Below are 19,767 nucleotides of genomic sequence, written 5' to 3' on the forward strand. Positions count from 1 at the left end.
TTTTATAAGCACATATGGATTAAAACTCTCCAGTACTTATACTAAAGGAATATTTATATTTGATGTACAGTCATGTTATATCTTTGATTTTTCTTAACATTTAAGAAAACATATTATATTTGCAATGTGTTCTTTGGTATAATAAATCGATAGAAAGAAAAATCTTTTATTTAATCATTGAAAACAAAGCATATTCTAACAAAAATATAAATAAATTGTAATACATAAAGAAAATACTGAGCGTCCTTTCATTTTATTCGAAATCATGATGAGTAGCTATCTCGGCGGTTTATAGCCCTTGATTGTTCTTCGTCTCTATCTCTTTCCGTACTGTGCCATAAACCATATGCAAAATAGATCAGTATACCTAAAATATCAAAAATAATTATCAGAGTGAGTCACCTGTCACTTGATCGAACGGTGATATTTTCAAAATATTTTTCTCATAGTTCGCGAAATGGGTTCTAGATCGGCCCTGTCCAATTACAATGAAAATTTCAACAAAAGTTTCGGCGAAGGGGGCAACCTGTGATGTAGGATCAAAATACTTTGTAATCTAACTTTCCTTTGATGTTTGTGTGTAAACAATTTTTATAGCAAGCGTTTTATTTACATTGTTTCTTTTGAATAATATCTAGGAAGGTCTATCCATTTATTTGTTTTGTTTCTTAATTTTTTCAGATCTAGAGAATTCTTTTGGTATAGGTATATAAATAATTTTATGTAGCGCATTGAGTTCAATCAATAACAAACAGTCGTAGTGAACAGATAATTAGCAAAGTAATTCAAGAATTTAAATAAATTATTTAAGTTATATTTAAGTGATGGTATAGTGAATAGTGTGTAATTAAATTAAGAACGTAAAAGAAAGTGCTTATTAATTCACCCCACGAATAGAAATGATTAAATCAGAAAAATATAACAATATGAACACGAATTACTGTTACCATCTAAAAATTACTTCCAGTCATACAGGATATCAAAAAAGTAGTTAAATAAATCAAATATACGATTTTTTTAATAGAACGACTTATAGTTGATCACTTTTTTGAACACAATATAAAAATTACGTCAACTTAGAAAAGGGCGTAAAGTTACACTCTGTATTATAGAAGAAAGTGCAACTGGTGTAATTTATTTTTTGATATTTGTTCAACTGTTTTAATATTCAATAAATTTATTTAATATTCTATTTGCTACCTCACAGAAGTTACATACAATTCGTAATATATCACACTATTATATGCAATTTAATGCATTAAAATGATACAGGGTGTTCCATTTGAAGTAATAAATTAACTGGTTTTTGAATTTGGTCAAAGTTATTATCAAATCATTAGTTTAAAATAATTATCCTCTGAGTTTATATCTACTCCTAAATCTGATTAGTATAGTTATTTTTTAAAAACAATTTTCTTTTTTCCATTCACTTCACGTACTGATGTAGGAGTCGATTTACGAAAGCTGTCAAGCACCCACTACTTCCTATTATGAAATAATGCAACAACAAATATCTCACAAATATAAAGGTATCCTAAATCACTGTTGTTAACCTCTAAATGTAATAGATTTATCAGAGCAAAGCTAAGATCAATGAAACCTTATTAAACGTTGACGTAATTTTGTTTCGAATTAAAACATGTGATCAAATATAAGATATTCCATTTTAAAAAACCACATTGTTTAACCTGTTTTTAGGACACCTTGTATGACTGGGAAAATATCAGCGATTGCCCATTAGAAAATATATAAATACAGGTGACGAGTCCTGTATATATGAACAGTAAGTAGAGTCCACCAATTTATCTCAATATTGGTAAACTTGTTTCCTACTACTAATGTACCTATTATCATCCAATATCCATATTTGATCCAGGTGTCCTTCTGTATATTAGTCATTAGATAAATATTTGTAAATATACTAATACCAGGTATCCAAGGTATCAAAGGTACCTAAAATAATAATAATGTTATTAATGAAAAAATAAGTGAATTTTTTTTAAAGTAAAGTACAATCCGTTTCGGATTTCCAAAAAACATTGGTACATACTCAAGAAAAATTTACTATCATTATCAACAAACACCTAGCCTATAAAAAATTGAAAAACATACACACACATAATTAGTTTAGGCATTAATTTTAACATAAAAAATATCTTTTATTTCAAGCATTGAAAAAGTCTATGATTTTTTTTCCGTTTTTTTGTGGCTTCTGCTAGTCACGGCTTCGAGATTTTAGAACCAAAATGTTGTTGAAATCAAGTTTTCCCTCTTCGTATTAAAACATTTGCAGGTCTTGAAGATTCTGAAGAAGCGTTAATTTTATCGCAAAGTATGAAGTGTCATTTATAACTTCGTTACTATCATGAGCGTTCTCTTTTTCGTTATCATTTTGTTTGAGCATGGATTTTCTGGCCAAATATTTTCCCAGGATTTAATTAGAGTTTACGGTTTCACTTGTTGCCATGCAAATGCTGCATTAATAACGGTGTCTTTAATGTTAAATTTTTTCAAAAGTGTCGGTGGAAGTTTGAGAAAACACTGCTGTGTTCAAAACAAAAGACGTGGCATGCTGAGTGAAGGCAATATTATGTTTCACAATAATGCTCGTCTACATACCGCTAACCGAACCCAAAAGCATTTAGTTGGAAACCACTTGAACATCCCGATCTAGCGTCCTGTAACTACCACATGACAACGATGTCAAATCGGCTGTGTTCGACTTGTCGCATAATTCTTTGAACACACAACTTGAAAACTATTTGGACAATAAGTGTCTCAAAATTGGTAGAAATTATGTTCAAAATTAGATTGAATTATAGACTTTTATGGAAAAATATGCTTACTAGAATATTTCAATTTTTTTTTATTTCACAACTATGTAGGGAATAATATATAAAGTAAAGTTGGTCATAGAGGAGCAATTACTTTCCAATAATTAACTGAAAAATTCGCTATTGAGTAATGTTTAAATGCATATCTTGGAAATGTTGAACACACCTGGTTAGCCTATTCTCTTGATATTTACCTTTATTTTTTTGATGGTATGATCTTTTATTTCGAGTTTCTTATTATTTAATTTCAGCTGATTGGGCATCTATTGATATAAACGTTATAGGGATACCGCAAAACGCGGAAAAAATTTTGTTTTCACGGTATATCTATCTAACTTACTTAAACCCTTATCCTTTCAAACTGGTAGTTTTTATTAACTCGACACGCAGACTTTGGAGGCAGAATGATATTCTTCTCCTATATGTGAGTCGGGCTTGGGCTATAGTAGTCAGAGGTGTGTATAGAAATCTGAATTTCCTACTCAGTAGACGTAAAATTAATTAGTTGTAATTATACTTACTGAAAATCCAGTACTGAGATTTGCTGTTGGTTGAAAAGATACAAGGATCAATAAAAATGATAAAATCGCAAATAGTACCGAGACTGTAATTAAAATCCACATTTTGCCTGCATATAGAGCATCTTCAAAAGTTGTCATTACACCAGAGAGAATGAAACAGAACATAACTGAAAAGAAATTAGTATTTCTGAGTACCCCCATTGTAATATTGTGGAGGAGAGCGGGAATATTTGGAACATAGAAGGTTTAGGACATCGTGATTTGATTTTGGAAGGTTAGCTGCAGGAAATTGATCCAAAGTAACAACCTAACGTTAATTTCATTATCTGTGGGGATTCATGAATTTCAGTTGGAGTTTGATTAAGGTTGCTTATTCAAAAAATCCATTATTTCAAATGTATTTTCGTTAATTTATGATTTTAGAACGAATTTTAAGCTAACTCATACCTTAAGGAGATAAGGGAGAACTATTATACAACATTACGAAAAATAAGTGAAGGCAACGGAAGAAAGAGAAAAAAGCTAAGAAATGCTATTAAAAGCACAAATAAGTTTATTAAATGAATAAAATACTGAACACACCAACACTCACATCTTCAGAGACTGAAGGTTAACTGTTAACGTCAGACAGTGTAATTGTGAGTGTTGGTGTAGTGGTAATGTAAATAGTCTGTTAATCATGCATACAAAAAACGGTTCTAAAAATTCCAACTTATTAAACGAATAAAAACAAAAAACAATAGAAATTATTTGATCGTTTGACGGAAATTTCCTCAAGATAGACTCATGAATTTTTCAGATGTCTAACCAAAATATCATCAAATTTCAGTATATTTTTTAAAATATAAATAATTCAGTCTCAAACTATCCCAAGGTAGGGAGGGTTGGGATAATTTACGTACTGGACAAAAAAATATCAGAATAATTTCATATTTTGAAGTACAAGTTTTTTAATATCACCAACATAATGCAAAAGAATTTCAATTGACATTATTTTTGAAGTTGCAGGTAAAATAAAAAGTTATTCCGACTCTCCTATATACTAGAAAAATCTACTAATTGTGTTTTCTGATTGGTTTTACTTATAACCAGAGATGATGTTAAGTTATAGTCTATTTTTCTAGTACTTTCATTGTGCATTTAAACAGCTGTAAAGTCCAATACGGTTGAAGAGTTTCTAAAAATTTTATAGCAAACTTACAGAAAATAATAATTTCCCAAGCAACTATACTTGATGATAACCTTGTTGGCTCTGTAGTTTTCCTATTAAATATTTGAGATAAACACTTTTTAAAAGTAATTTGTTCTTCCTTCTCAGTATCCTCTGCTTCAGAATCTTTAGAAAACCTAAAATAATGAAATAAACTGTATGTTTGAGTTTCTTGAAAAGATATCCTTATATTACCTGAGAATCAAAACACATGCTGCTACCATCGAATAGGCTAATAGGGTACCTATTGACATCATTTCTGTTAATTTATTTAAATCGAAAATACAAGCCAAAGTGCCTAAAAAAATTGAAATTGAAAAAAAATCAATGAAAACATATAAGAACTCTATATTTCACAAACGAATGTACCTGTTAATGCTCCAGCAATTAGAGTACCCATAAGAGGTGTATGAAACTGGGAGTGTACTCTTCCAAGGGGTTTGAAAATTAATCCATCTTTAGCCATTGCATAAATTATTCGAGGTAGTGGAAACATAGCACCTAATAAACTGAACAAAAATTACTATCATTAAAACTGTAATTTTGATTATTATTTTTTGTATATTTTCCAGAAATTTTTTTTTTATAAATTCTGTATTCGTATCGTGGAATATAAGGTGTATTCAGCTTCTGAATTAGCAAGTATATTTTTTTCATTGGGAGATAGATATCTGCAAACCTGAGCTAGTATTTTTAACTTTGATTGTGTGATTTGATGGTCAGCGATATGGAATTTTTAGATTTCCATATACCCCTCCGTGCGACTAGTTACGGTAACACCAGTATATTAGCGTATTTTGTGAAAATAGTTTCTATTCTTACCTAGAACTATTTTTTAATAGTAGCAGTATGAGCTGCGAAATAGAGCAATATGAACGCAGTCAATGCATCCGATTATCCCAGGTACATTATATTTTAAAAAGAACCTCAAACATCTCAAATTTATATTCCACTGAGAATAAATCATATAATTTTATGAATGAGAAATTTCAATGCTGCAAATCATTATCATCATCATCATCAATCCTTTGGATTATGGCTATCGCTTATAGCGCTTTAAAATGCTTTTTTGAGGAGGACCACTCCTAGTTTTTTTATTTTTGTTTTTTTTTCCTAGTTTATTGTTTTTCTTGGCTGCTTTAGTTACTATTTTCCATTCCTTTGGTTCCGGCATTTTGCCCTCCAGTTCTCTATGTTAAATGATCTCATATCATCCTCTATTTCTTTTCTCCAAGTCTTTCTCGGTCTGCTTCTTCTCCTTGGTCACAATTATATACCCAGCCCAGTTGAGTCTTACGATACTATCAGTTTGCTAAGTAACTCCCTACTATTTGAAAATAGTTATTTACGTTATAAGTCCGTGAAGTTATTATTACGGTACTCGATTAGATATTCTTGACTCGGCTCCTTCGTCGCCTCGTCCATAAACATCTATTTCGTACCGAACTAAATCACTTCCCGGACTTATAACGTAAATAACTATTTTCAAATAGAAGAGAGCTGCTTAGCAAGCCAATACTGAAGGCTTTTCGCAATTTGTACTTTCAGCAAAACCTAATAATATTTAAATCTTTGATATTTTTAAAAAGCAAGTGAGAATACCCATTGTATTGACAGTAAAAACAGCTTATACGAAGAACACTGAGATTTATTGGGTTAAGTGATACAAATAGAAGTGATATTATTTGTATTGTACCATATACTGTTAATATATTTTTCTTGAATAATTTTTTATTAACGAAATTGACAATTCCAAAAGCATTAGAATTACAATTTTTATTATGAAATTTACTTTTTAGCATTGTTATTAACTACCCATATGAACATCCTTGAATACATAGAATAATAAAATTTGAGTCATTTTGACTTTATCAAATAATAATATACAAAAAGCATACCTAGAAAAAAGGGCACAAATCGCTCCAATGCTCACGACGTATTTAAATACAGTCCAATTTAATCGCGAATATATGTAAGCAAGTGGCGCATTTTCATCCTGAAATAAAAATATTTTTAGGTCAAAAACATGAAATGGATTAAGTTGTAAGAAATGTCATAGTCATACTAAACACACTGTTTACTACCACAACACAATTACAGTGTCTGCGGTCTTCAGAGGCCGTCAGATAATTTTGTCTTGGAAGTGAAGCTTACCTGTTCGTAATAAGGTAGTAGCATCGTCATTACAGTAGACATACCAAAATAAGCAAAGAATACTATCATTAAAGATCCAACTACGCCAATTGGTATTGATTTTTGGGGATTTTTTGTTTCTTCACCTAAAATAAGAATTTAGGAAACAATATCATCATAATTTTTTATAATTACCTGCAGTTGCGATGCAATCAAAACCAATAAATCCATAAAAACATCTAGCGGCGCCCTTCACAATTCCTTTCAATCCATAAGGATTAAATCCACCAGCTCCTTTACCCATCGCTTCTTCTTTGGTTCGTTGCCAGTTGGCAATATCCACTGAAATTGAAAATATACAGTTGATTTAGAAATTTAAATGTAGTTTGATTAACTCACCTTTCCATAATCCAGAGATTATAACAACTATCACAACTAACAAATTCACAAAAGTGAATATATTATTTATTACAGATGATTCTTTGGCTCCGCATGCCAGTGCAACTGGAAATAAATAATTTTGTTTGATATGACATTTTACTCGATTATAGTACTAGAATGTAGAACAGTGGAACTGAGATGAAAAAGGAACATTTTATAATATAATATGGAACAGAAACACTTGCAGATAATTTGAAGTACTGAATGTTATCAGTTTGGTAAGAACAAGATGCTGTAAATGTATACGCTTTGTGAAACAAACGAGGGAGGATAGAACTGTTGTGAGCTTAGAGACTAAATACAAACTTGTGACAAATGTAACAAAACTAAAAGACTCGAATCTGTTGATTACAAACAATTTGGCTGTGTTTTCCCTTTTTGACCATTTTTCTTGTCAGGATAGGTACGAGTTTCATTCAAAATTGGTAGTTTTGTTTTAAAACGCTAGATAAAAGCTATAGTAGGATAAGTTTGTTGAAATTGTCTTGACCTGAATATTTATTCAAAACTAAATATTTGAAATACCTTATATGAAAATCTCTCGAGCCGAAATTTCAGTTTTTACAAATAATTTTGATTAGCGGTTTGCTTAAAAAAATTTTAAACAATTCATGAAGGTGCCTTTTGTATTGAGAAAACACATTTTTCTTTAGGGATCAAAAATATTTTTCAATAATTTTTCAAAGTATTGTCATATTCAAACTTAAATTATTCTAATTTCGTGACATATCTTTAATAATAAATTTAAATGGTTTTCTCAATTTTGGAGCATGTTCCAATCTGGAACATGGAAAGAAGGAGAAGGGGAAAATACCCATAAAATTATTATTTGATATATATATTTATAACCTAAAAAGCCCAATTTTTATCACTAAAATCTAAAAAAATCAAGGTGTTTTCTTGATAAATAAGGTATCTTTGTGATTATTTCTAGATTTTTTTGAATAAACGATAGAGCACTAATTTTTTTTAAAACACTTCTCTACATTCAGGGATCCTAGAATTAGGTTTAGGAGTCTGAAAATTTGGCTCCAGAGGTCTTCAAATATGTCCTTTTGAATAGCCAGTTCCAAATAAATATCCAGTCAAGGCAATTTTGACATGCTTACCCTGCCATAGTGTTTAATAGTTATATATGTCTGAATGGATGGTTTTTCTGGATCATATTTGAATGAGCTTCTATATATCAGTAGACCACTTAAAATATCAGTGTCTTCAACTGATTTGGTGGTGTCAACCGTTTGAAAATGCCCCAAAAAAATACAAAAATGGGAAAGAATGATCGCTTGATGGAAACAAATGTTTTTTTTTTATTTTCTTAGGTCCTAAGAAATTCAAATAAACAAACTCAACTGTTCGTTTACTGGGAAACCGTTGTTAACACATAACTTCCAGTTGAAGGCCAATTGTAACTGGAAATCAGCCTATAAGAAGGAAGATGAGAGAATTTATAGGAATTCATCGTGTTGTAAGACAGAAAAAGGTTTATATCGGTAGAAGAGTAACAGAAGTAGCTGTAGAGTGTATAGTGTAAATGTTACTCACTTGAAAACGCAATAGCTAGTGCCAATGAAAAGAGATCAGCATAATGCGAAACTTGATTTCCTCCTAAAGGCATATTTTCAGTAAAAAAACTGGCCATTGTCTTATTTGCTAATTCGTCAATATATAAAAAAATTGCTTTGGTACTTGCCGCTGATCCTGAAACAAATTTTATTCCAACAAAAACGAATGGATTAGTTATAGACATATGAAAAAATAAAAAAAAACAACTAACGTACCTATGAGATATTCTAAAATGAGATTCCAACCTATAATAAAAGCGAAAAATTCGCCAATACAAACGTAGCTGTATACGTAAGCAGATCCCGCTTTTGGTACTCGAGCTCCGAATTCGGCATAACAAAGGCCTAAAAAATACGAAATGACATTATTAAATATTCGGTACGTACAATATGAGGCATACTGAAAACTACAGTTTACAGAGGTAAACTTTTCAAAATTTATACAAACCCACGAGGTAATATGCATTCTAATGAAACAGAACACTACAAAAATTATAAAAATTTACTACACACGTGTCAAAACAAATACAAGAATTTCTACAATATTCTATTTCTTCATGTATGTAACTATATATTTTCAATTGTCATCGAGGATAAGTCCATCGGTCCTGTATAATCTGAATCTGTTTTGCCCTAAACAACTGGTATTACTTGGTAAGTACAGATAACTTGTGTTTACTTAGAGTTATGAGTTTTTTCTTTCGTTGTCTAATAAGGGATAACCTAATGCTTATTGTTCTGCTTGCTATTACATTAAACTAAGAATCAACATTTTATTGCACCTACACATGTAATGATAATATAGTTTTATAGACACAACTGAATGCTTGTTGAAGGTTGGGAATGTGTTTTCTATGGATAAGAATTATAAAAGGAAGTACCCGCGAGCTATATTCTAAGTTATAAGGCGACAACTGTATTATTGGTTGCTTATCCATCTTGTTTTAGGTTTTCCCTTTGTTCTGTTTCAAATTGGTTTCCAATCTAATATTTTTTCTCTCACCGGGATGAAAAGTTCGCTTTTCGTCCCTGGTATAGGGGACTAACGTGGCTTATTCTCTCCTGGAAAGAACTTTCTTTTGTTCCTGGTATCGTAGCAACGACTTGTTTATCGAAATGTTTACTCGCGATGACAATTTTCTTCACAAGACATTACCGCGTGAAAATACAGAATTGAAATTAAAAAAATTAATTTTTCTATGTCCATTATAATATTCACGTTTTTTTTTTCATTCATTTGCATTCATAAAGAATGTTATTTCTAAATTGGTCAAAAAGTACCGTAGCGGTTCATTTTTTCACTCTTTTGCATTAAGAAAAGTGCCGTAACGTGTCTACTTTTAACGAAATTATAAAATTGTTTTATCAAAATGGTGGGCTGTAAACGCTTTCTTTCTCATGTCAATTCGTTTCTCCGATTAACTGTCACACTTTTATTTCTTGATATTCCTTCAAGAAAATCCGTTTTATGTCTAATTAAAAGGAGTGTTACTGGTTATTATTAGTTATGGAGAGTAATAGTGAACTGCACACCAGATGTTGTTGAATCGGCAACTGCAGTGACTATGAATCTTGAGAAATCCAGGGAACAGTATTTAAAGGAATATAATTCTTTTAAGGAGTGGCATAAACAGCTTCACAGGAAGTGATACTAGCTTACTTTGAAACTAAATCCAAAATGAGAAAAACACTTTGGTCGACTTATTCAAAACTGAAAAGCACCCTAATGGTAAATAACCACGTAAATACTCGAAACTCATTACACATTTAAAAATTAAATTAGTTGGCTATAGATCCAAAAAAACATTTGCTCGTGAAGAAATTAAGAAGTTTCTGTTACAAGCTCCAGACGATCATTATATCATGCATAACGTACGACAGCAAAAAATTTTAATGTAAGCTTAGATATTATTTATAACGTCTTTCAGTTTGCTTTTATATTCGGAATCGCAGGAGCTCTGCGGAGGGAGGAATTATATAAAATGAACTGTAACGATATTAATAATACCGGAAATTACTACAGTACTTGATACAAAGACTCATGTTCAACGTCGATTTACTGTTACAACAATCCACGAATATCAAAACAGTCATTTCTTTTTGCAGTATAGAAATGGAAAATGCAAAACTCAAGTTGTAGGTATCAATACCTCTCCAAAAATTCCCTCGCTTATCGTAACATATTTGAATTTACCTAATCCAAAAAACTACATTGGGCATACATTTCGACGCTATTCGGCGTCTCTATTAGTGGATTCCGGTGGTGATATAATTCAACTAAACAAACACGGTGGGTGGAAATCCAACACAGTTGCGGAGGGTTACGAAGACGACTCAATAAAAGACAAAATGGATTCCGCAGTGAAAATTATAACTTTCACGATCCTACCAACAATTCAATAAGTACTAATACAACTATAGAAGATATTATTACTTTGAACTCGTTAAATGTTGCCAATTCAAGTACCAATAGTAATGTAACTTCTTCTTCACTTCAAATTAATAATGCACACAGTTGTACTTTTAATATTACTATTACAAAATAAAAATAGAGTCTACGGACGTAGAAAAAATTAATATCCGCGATGACGGTAAAACATTTTTTCATTTTTTAAATATTTTTTTACACAGTTTCGACAATAGGAATACACGCATACGGAGCTTAATTTATTCCTATACTCATGTTCTATTTACTTGAATGAATGTTTGTATCATATAAACAAAAATTTTTAAAACAATAGTCAATAAACAAATTTTAAATGACTGAATATAATTGATTTCTTCGTTTTTATTTAGCAATAAAGATTTCTAAAATGTTTTTATAGTCTTTGAGATAAAACCCATATACTTATTACATTAAAAACTTCAACCCAAAGTCCCTTTGATTTTAGACGTCACTGATTATCACAAGCCCCCGTATTATCCTAACATGCTCCATTTTTGTTCGTGTGAAGCTAGGTATGTCGATTTATAAAATTTGATCGTCAGCATATTTTAGGTATTTTAAATTGATAACATATGACAATTAAGTTACACAATTATCCACAAGTGCATTTGTCAATATTGTTGAATTACCTGACGATGCACTCATGTAAAATAGTTTATATTCCTAACAAGGTCGTGTGCCACTTTTGGGAACGAGATCATCACATATCGCACCATTTATACAGCGGATTTGCTCAAAATTTTTTAGATTAAATACATATGTTACAGTAAAATTGATTGGTGATTATATAAAATAACCGGTGATGTTTCTAAATATTCTTGTTTCTATATTCGACCGACAACGCTCTACCACAGAGAGATCTCAATAAATGATTTATTTTTATATAGGAATACGAACTCTTAAAGAGCATAGTTGTTAAGATATAATGTGTTCAAAATTTCAAATCAAAATAAAAAATTTGCCATAAATCAAGAACGCCTTTAAATTTTTTTTTCAAATTTGGTTACCCTTATGTTCCTTAATAAAGGAATATTTCGACATAAACAAACTTTGGAACTTTAACCAGTGGCGTGCTGTCAAGGTTATTTGTCACTTTTATCCCCCTATTTTTTACACCACTGGAGCAAATTCTTTTTTAATTGTGTTTTTAAATTGCCTGTTTATTTTCCTTTTATGGAGCTAAAATGAACGGCGTCCTCTAAAAAACGCCAAGCTCATGTAACATTTCAATGGACTAAGATCGCTATAGGGGTGGCGCCACTTTAATATTGGTGAGAAAATACGAAATAAAACCATTCTAGGTGCACGTTTTCTCGTAATAACGTCTCCCTACCTGTCGAGTAAGTCTTGCAACTCTAGGTGGGACTATGTTGAACAGCTTGAAAGAATATCTGCCGTGGTAGTATTAACGATATAACATTTCGTGTAGAGTGTAGAGAGAGGAAGGGGTATCTTTTATGGTAGAAGAGTTGAAAAAGTGTCAAGCTTTATACGATAAATAGCAGTTAAAAACTTTTGATGTTTATTTCTTAAATTTCAAAACCATGAGAGAGCTAGTTGTTTTATAAAACGACTTTAAAAGTTTATATCTTCTTTTTTATCGTTCATTATAACCTCAAAATCCTCTTGTTTTTATATAGTTCTACCAAAGATAAATAACATGACAAATAGATAAAAACCAAACAGTGTTATCAATTAGTGAAAAATTAAAGAATACAATATCTCTACATAATTATATTTGTGCTTTTTTTTTAAGAAAACCTATGCTATATAAGTACAAATAAATGGCGAAATATCTCAAATGAAAAATAGGAGAATGTTATATTTGGCGAAGGATTAAAAATATATATACACACCTGCTAAAACTGAAGTTACGGCGGCAATAAAAAATGATATGATCACAGCAGGTCCGGCAGTGTTTTTGGCAACATCTCCTGCCAAAACGTAAACACCTACTCCGAGCGTACTGCCAACACCCAGAGCTGTCAAATCAAATGTCGTTAAAACCTTTGCTAGCTTTGAATCTTGATCGTGTTTCAGTACTTTTTTTCTTGTTAAAACTTTTTGAGTTTGAGCCCATGTCGGACATTTCAGTCGCATGTTTTCTGGGGCACCTGGAATACATAAACATCGAATTTTATATTATTTGGTACATTTGTCTAGTACCCATGTTATTCAATATAGCTGTAGAAAACATTCTTATGTCATACATCATCACAAATGGCTTTCCCAGGTAACATCAATGTAATGGGGAGATCACCATCAATGGTCAAAGACCAATATACGTATAGAGATGCACGATAAAGCCAAGAAAATAAGACTAGCAGTCAACATAGAAAGGCCGAAAGTAATAATAAAAGCCTGTACTTATGTATTCATCGTCTGGGAAGTAATTAATTAAGATTTCTGGTGATATAGCAATATTGCTATCAACGTCAATTTGAATATTGAATTTTGAATTCTATGAGTTTAAAACTTTTTACAAGCTTTAATAATATCAAAAATCACCAGAAATCTTAATTAACTATTTCCCAGACGATGAATAAATAAGTATTTGAAAACTCGGAAAATATAAAAGTTGATCTACTTTGGTGTTTCCTTGCCACGTTCCCTATAAAAAACTACATAGATTTCGGAATTTGTCATAGTACAGACAGTACATATGATAGGCAAGTCATATATTAAGAATGAATGAGCAGATAATCCAAAGAAAAGTATTTGAATCCAATCCAAAGTCGTAGGCCTTTGTAGGAACACCTTGGAAAACTTGACAGGAAGAAGCCGCAGAGGGTGCAATCACTCTTCTAACGAAATGCAATTGGAAGAGGGCAGTTCTGGGCAGAATGACTGGAGACAAAAATTTAGGGAGTTCAAGGCCTGTACCGGGTAGTAGCATCATAGAAGATTAGTTAGGTTAAATTCCATTATTCGAGTCGCTTCAATACCAATGGAAACAATAGAACGGCGGAGAAAATCACTAATAGAGAAGTTGATAATTATATTATAAAGCTTATGCATACTTTTAATACTCCTAAGAGCAAAGCAAGCCTAATCAATAAAAAGAATTTTCTTTTAAAAGTGAAGTTCTGACGTGAAATAAATCGATAGAAATTCAATCACTGTGTCTCAAGGTAACAACTCTTGCACTTTTTGGCCATGATATGGAGTAAATTACGTTCAATAGTTGATCTTGATATGCCATTTTGTCTAGATATGTTCTTCATCTCGCAAATTGAATTTTGTCATACGTCTGTCACCTTTCATGTCACAAGTTTGATTTCGAGAATTTAATTTTTCCTTATAAGCTTTTACTAATATTTTTTCATTCATTCCTAACACTATAATTAATTGAACTTATATATTTACTCATACAATTTATAAATTTTCTTTGCTTCCTTAACGATTTAAAATATTGCAATGAATTGAATCCTTTCGCATTAATGAATAGAATTAAATCACTTCATTTACAATGTAAGGAGTAGAGACACCAGTTTGTATAAATGAAAATTAATAAATGAGGAAACAATACCTGGATTAGAAGAATCAGCATTGTCACTAACTGTAGATTCCACGTTGTTTATAACTACAGAATTTGAGTTAACAACTACAGCAGACGTATTTACTATGTAAACAGATGACTTATTAAAACTTTCAGAACTTTCACTAGTTACACTCATTTTTAATAAAGTCGAAATTAAATAATTAATTGCTTTAATAATTTTCAGCTCGCTATACATATAATAAAGTTTATAAAGATTTGCACGTTGTTTCCTCATTATTTTTTATCTTAATGTAGTAATTATTAAATCTTAAATTATTGCATACAATATAATTATCTATCTAAACACTTCAACTATTGTCAATTAATCATATCTTATTTGATTTTACAGGAAGTAAATTCTAAGAGCTTAAAAGATATTTAAAATTGTATTCAAAACAAATGTATCAAGAATTATTTTATATAGGGTTTTTCATGAATAAGTGTAGGTTAGAGTTTATTCAAAACACATTAAAATTGTGAAGTTTGATTCCTCATCACCAGGAGTTTGTAAAGTTTGGATTTGAAACACTCGCGTATAAACAAGAAAAATTTGACTAATAAGATTTTATTAAAATTATGAATAATTCATTCTTCTTTTTAGTCACGTAATTCTCTACTATATTATTTCTTTCGGACATTTTCATTTTTACGTTAAGTCTTATACTCCTCGCCGCGTTTGGGAAGTTCGTAGTTTTCGGTATTTTTGAGTAATCGTTTCCAGGTCGTATGACAAATTTATTCTCGAAGATCGCAATTTTCCTTAAGCTCGACTCCTCTTCTGATTTCCTTTTCTCAATTTCACTGTGTAGTACTCCTACACGTTTTCGATTTGTGTACCGATATAGCAGAGTCATCTACACCTATCCATAAATTTTGGAAGTCAATCTAACATTTATGCTACTACGAGTTCCTTTAGCTCTGCAACTGGAGTCACTTCTTTTGAACAGCATTGAAATAATTTTGTTATGCCGTGTTTAAGGTGTTAGGTCCTATTGGGAAATGTGAAGTTAGGGAGATGGAAGAATTTGGAACATCGTGATTTGATTTTGGAAGGTTGGCTGCAAGATTTCCCTCCAAAACAACAACCTAACTTTAATTTCATTGGATGAGGTATCATGAGTCAAGTTGGACTTAATCGAAAACAAGTGAATTCAACCAGAAAAATTCTAGATTTTCCAATATGTTTGAATTCATCATATTTATAATTTACTAAGAAAAGTATGAAATACATATTTAAAACCCACTATTTTAGGTTAATTTTCATTAATTCAAATATTTGATTATCTTTTTAGGTTAAAATATTAGAAAGAGTCTTAACCTAATTTCCATTTTACGGAGGAAAAAGTGGAGAAATGCTGTTGAAGACATTTAGCACTTGAATAAAAACAAAATAAAGGAAAGCAACAAAAATAGAGAGATCATTAAACATTTTTTCAGGAGAGTGTATGAGTTTTTCACATATCAATCATTAAAATTATTGTTAACTTTCAGTATTTATAATAATGTGAATGTATAAACTGTTCAGTAATTCTCCTTGGTTTAATTATGTGTATCAAGTCTCCCCTAACAATGTCTTAAATCACCACAATAGGGAGGATCGGGTCACTACATACTGTAGAAAAACAAATCAGAGCAATTGTATCATTTAATTTACAAAGTTTCTTATAACAACATTATAAAGCCGAGGCATTGTTTTTTCAATTGACACGGATTCCGGAATTGCAGCTATAATAAAACATAATGAAAAAGTAAAAGTGTATTGACTACATAGTAGACTATGTTGAACAGTTAAATTTTTAAATAACTATACTTTATGAAACTTTTCGCACAACTCTCGTAAGCACTCATAGAACACGTAATAAAAATCGGTTGTTACATTCAGATTATATCTCTCAAAAATTGGCTGATGCAATTAACATAGTTCAATACACCAACATATTGATAATGTAATCATTGTTTTTATTTAATCGTCTAAAGGTATTTCAACTGAATATTATGAAAGATTAGTTCAAAATATAAAAACTCACCTAAAGCTTTGATCAATTCCTCCATTTTTAACAAAATCTAATCACCGTGTGGAAATGATACGTCGGCAGTGTTTGAAATTGTTACAATAATAAAAAAATTTGTCTGCTAGTTAATTGTTTGCAAAATGTCAATATTACACTTTAATCAAAACCAATTGAAAGCGTTTCATTTCACAGCACTCTAAACTTAATTCCGTTAACCATTTTCTATTAAACAATTACCAGCATTGTAGAGTCGTACACGATTTAATTAATTTTATAATAAATAATAAAAGCGCTTGAAGTATCAAAACTTTTTTCGAACGATCGTATCGGTTACCTGATAAGTAAACTCTAAGCTAACCTAAAACATTCGCATTGGTGAGCACGTTGCTGGTTGTGACGTAAAAAATATCTCAACCTATATCTATAAATTACATCAGCTATTTCAAGCGACATTGACCCACACAATAAAAATATAGTGCAGTTAAATTCTGTTTAAAACACAGAGAAACAAACTTTTTCACGTTTTCAGCAAAAATCAAGCTAAAAACCAGAAAATTATTCTTGGCAATAGAATAAAATTACTGATGAGCGTGTAGTGATTTCTAAAGCATTTTGAAACTAAATCGTTTCGAAATTAAAATTAGAGTCCTAAATTTCGATTTGATCATTTTGAGCGATGGAGAATAAAGGAGAGGAAAGACCTACTTAGTGAGAAATTTTTGGCAACGAAAAATAAGATTAAGAAGACCCGGAATAGAAATCGAACCCAAATCTATTGGTTATAGAGATCCACCGAGAAACACCATCCATCTTACCGTACCGTACCATATGGAACGTATTAAGAAAATGGGGAAAAAAGGAATAATGGAAAGAGAAGTGAATATTTTTCAGTAATCAACAAAATCATTTCCAGACTGGGAATCAAACTCAGATCTATTGTGGACTATTATTTCAAATTATACCAAGAAAAGAATATGTTCAAAGAACGTGGTTTTTAATTAAAAAAGAAAGATTACTAATAATATCGAATTTACAAGCATCATATAAAAAAGAACTGTAAAATTAAGAGGATATATTATTGAGGAAATCCATCATGGTAAAAACTCGGAATTATCCGTTTTCTACGTAAGGAGGGGCTTGGGCCAGCCGCTATACAAAAGCCGCGCCAATCCTTATCGCGTCGACTGTGAATTATAGAAGAATTTGTTTCGTTTATCAATTTTTAATGCTGATTAGTAATACAGGTGGAGATATTACATAAGATAGCGGCATCGAAAAATTGATGTGAAAAGGGATATATACAGGGCGAAAAAAAGATACTATTGATATCAAAAAGGCACATTGGTGCAGAAGTGACTTGTCGCCGTCGTACGATACGCTGATGATTCTTCGCCTGAGTTGCCCCGCGAGCGATGCGATATGGATTAGAGTGACCTATGAACGGCTGGTCCAAATGTTGCATCTTCTACGTACGTAGGGGTGAAAGTCTTGTCAAATCCTGTGGAGTACATAAAAAATTTTGCACACAATACTACTATTTGTATGAGTATTAGAGAACGAATTTAAGAATAGTTTGCGCAGACTATTTTCTATGGCTATACTTCAATATCTGCCCGGTTTAGGAAAATCATAAAAATACATTAGCTTTGTATTTTCGAAGTCCTTTTATCCAGTATTTTCAGCTTTACCAATAATTGTATTTGTTGGCGTCCGGTTTGGCTTTTTAAGCTCGATTTATGAATGAAACAAAAAGTTTTAGATTGAAGGTCCTATTTTTAGAAGATAGTAGCTAGGCTAAAGTTGTACAGTAAGATAAAAGTCAAAAATTTATTGTTGTTATTTATTCAACTTATAACAACAATAAGTTGTGTGACTAACACACAGATGTCAAATTTATATGACGTTTATGAAGTACCAACTTTCAAAAGACTATTTGAAAATTTCATTAAGTAGATTACTTTTGTTATTTTCAAAACAATTCTGTGTATTAATTTATCATTGCTTCTTAATGAAAAAAATACTGTATAAGCTCAGCAATGGCCGGACTCTGTTCCATCGAAAAGAATCATTTATAAGGTTTGCTGAATTTAAACGGACCACAAATTGTTTATATCTAATCGTAAATTGAAATTGCGTGAGATCGCTGAGGCCGTGAAGATATTAGAAAGTGTTTAGTTACAGTCGATCAAAAAGAACAACGTGTTGATAATTCAGAGCAGTGTTTGGCCATGTTTACATGTAATAAATCAGATTTTTGCGACGATATGTGACAACATGAAACAGAAACATGGATCACTCACTTCATTCCGGAATCAAAACGATCATCATCTGAATGGACTGCAGCCGGTGAACCACATCCGAAGCGTCCAAAGGTACAAGTCAGCTGGGAAGATTATGGCTTCAGTATTGTTCATTGACTAGCTCCAAAAGGAGAGATAATAGCGAATACTACATAGAGTTGTTGGATCGTTTGAATGTGGTGATCAAGGAGAAACGGCGAAGAAAAAACCACTGCTTCACCTAGACAATGCCAACGATGGTTAAATTGAAGGAAATACACTTCGAATTACTTCTTCATACACCGTAGAGTCCAAATCTGACCCCCTTTGACTATTGGCTATTTATTGGTCTCAAAAAATGTTCCCCGGTAAGAAATTCGGCTCAAATGAAAAAGCAATTACAGAAACTGAAGCCTATATTGAGTCAAAAGACAAATGCGTTGGAATTATTGTACTGCTCTTGAAGGAGATTACATTGTGATGAATAAAATCGATTTATGGCAAAAAATGTGATTTTCTTAGTTAGTCACACGACTTATTGAGTGATATGTTAAATGCGACGACCTAGACATGCGCGTATTTTGTCAAACTCCCAAAAAGTTATTCTTTAGATGGTTTGGAAAACTGGAAACTTGGTAAACTAAGTCTGTAGAGTTGCTCATCCATTAAACAGCCCTTTTACTCATACCATATTTGGTATATGCTTTTTCAATGGTTGTGACGACAACGACGTAGGATTAGTTTGATCGATATTTTTGTTTTGTAATTAAAATAAGTTTTCACAA

General features: G+C 31.3%; 1 protein-coding gene across 1 annotated transcript; it reads right to left on the reverse strand.

Annotated features, from left to right (window-relative positions):
* Positions 1-152: 152 nt before the first annotated feature.
* On the reverse strand, positions 153-17,323 carry LOC130900404 (high affinity cationic amino acid transporter 1). Its single transcript, XM_057810972.1, has 14 exons — positions 16,719-17,323; positions 13,007-13,264; positions 8,921-9,049; positions 8,685-8,840; positions 7,098-7,202; positions 6,894-7,040; positions 6,720-6,844; positions 6,464-6,561; positions 4,935-5,074; positions 4,761-4,863; positions 4,557-4,702; positions 3,356-3,522; positions 1,845-1,953; positions 153-367 (listed from the first exon to the last, which is right to left on the reverse strand). Exons 1-14 carry the CDS (start codon positions 16,741-16,743, stop codon positions 264-266), a joined length of 1,812 nt encoding a protein of 603 aa, XP_057666955.1. The 5' UTR covers positions 16,744-17,323; the 3' UTR covers positions 153-263.
* Between the last annotated feature and the right edge of the window lie 2,444 nt (positions 17,324-19,767).

Source organism: Diorhabda carinulata, chromosome X (genome assembly GCF_026250575.1).
Source record: "Diorhabda carinulata isolate Delta chromosome X, icDioCari1.1, whole genome shotgun sequence".
Lineage (NCBI taxonomy): Eukaryota > Metazoa > Arthropoda > Insecta > Coleoptera > Chrysomelidae > Diorhabda > Diorhabda carinulata.

Bases quoted from the DNA above. Each gene is read 5' to 3' on its own strand.
- LOC130900404 (XM_057810972.1), bottom strand. From the start codon at position 16,743: ATGGAGGAATTGATCAAAGCTTTAG. The intron at 6,845-6,893 runs GTAATTATAAAA...TTCTTATTTTAG, and splicing joins TGATTGCATCGCAACTGCAG to GTGAAGAAACAAAAAATCCC. The intron at 4,864-4,934 runs GTACATTCGTTT...CAATTTTTTTAG, and splicing joins AATTGCTGGAGCATTAACAG to GCACTTTGGCTTGTATTTTC.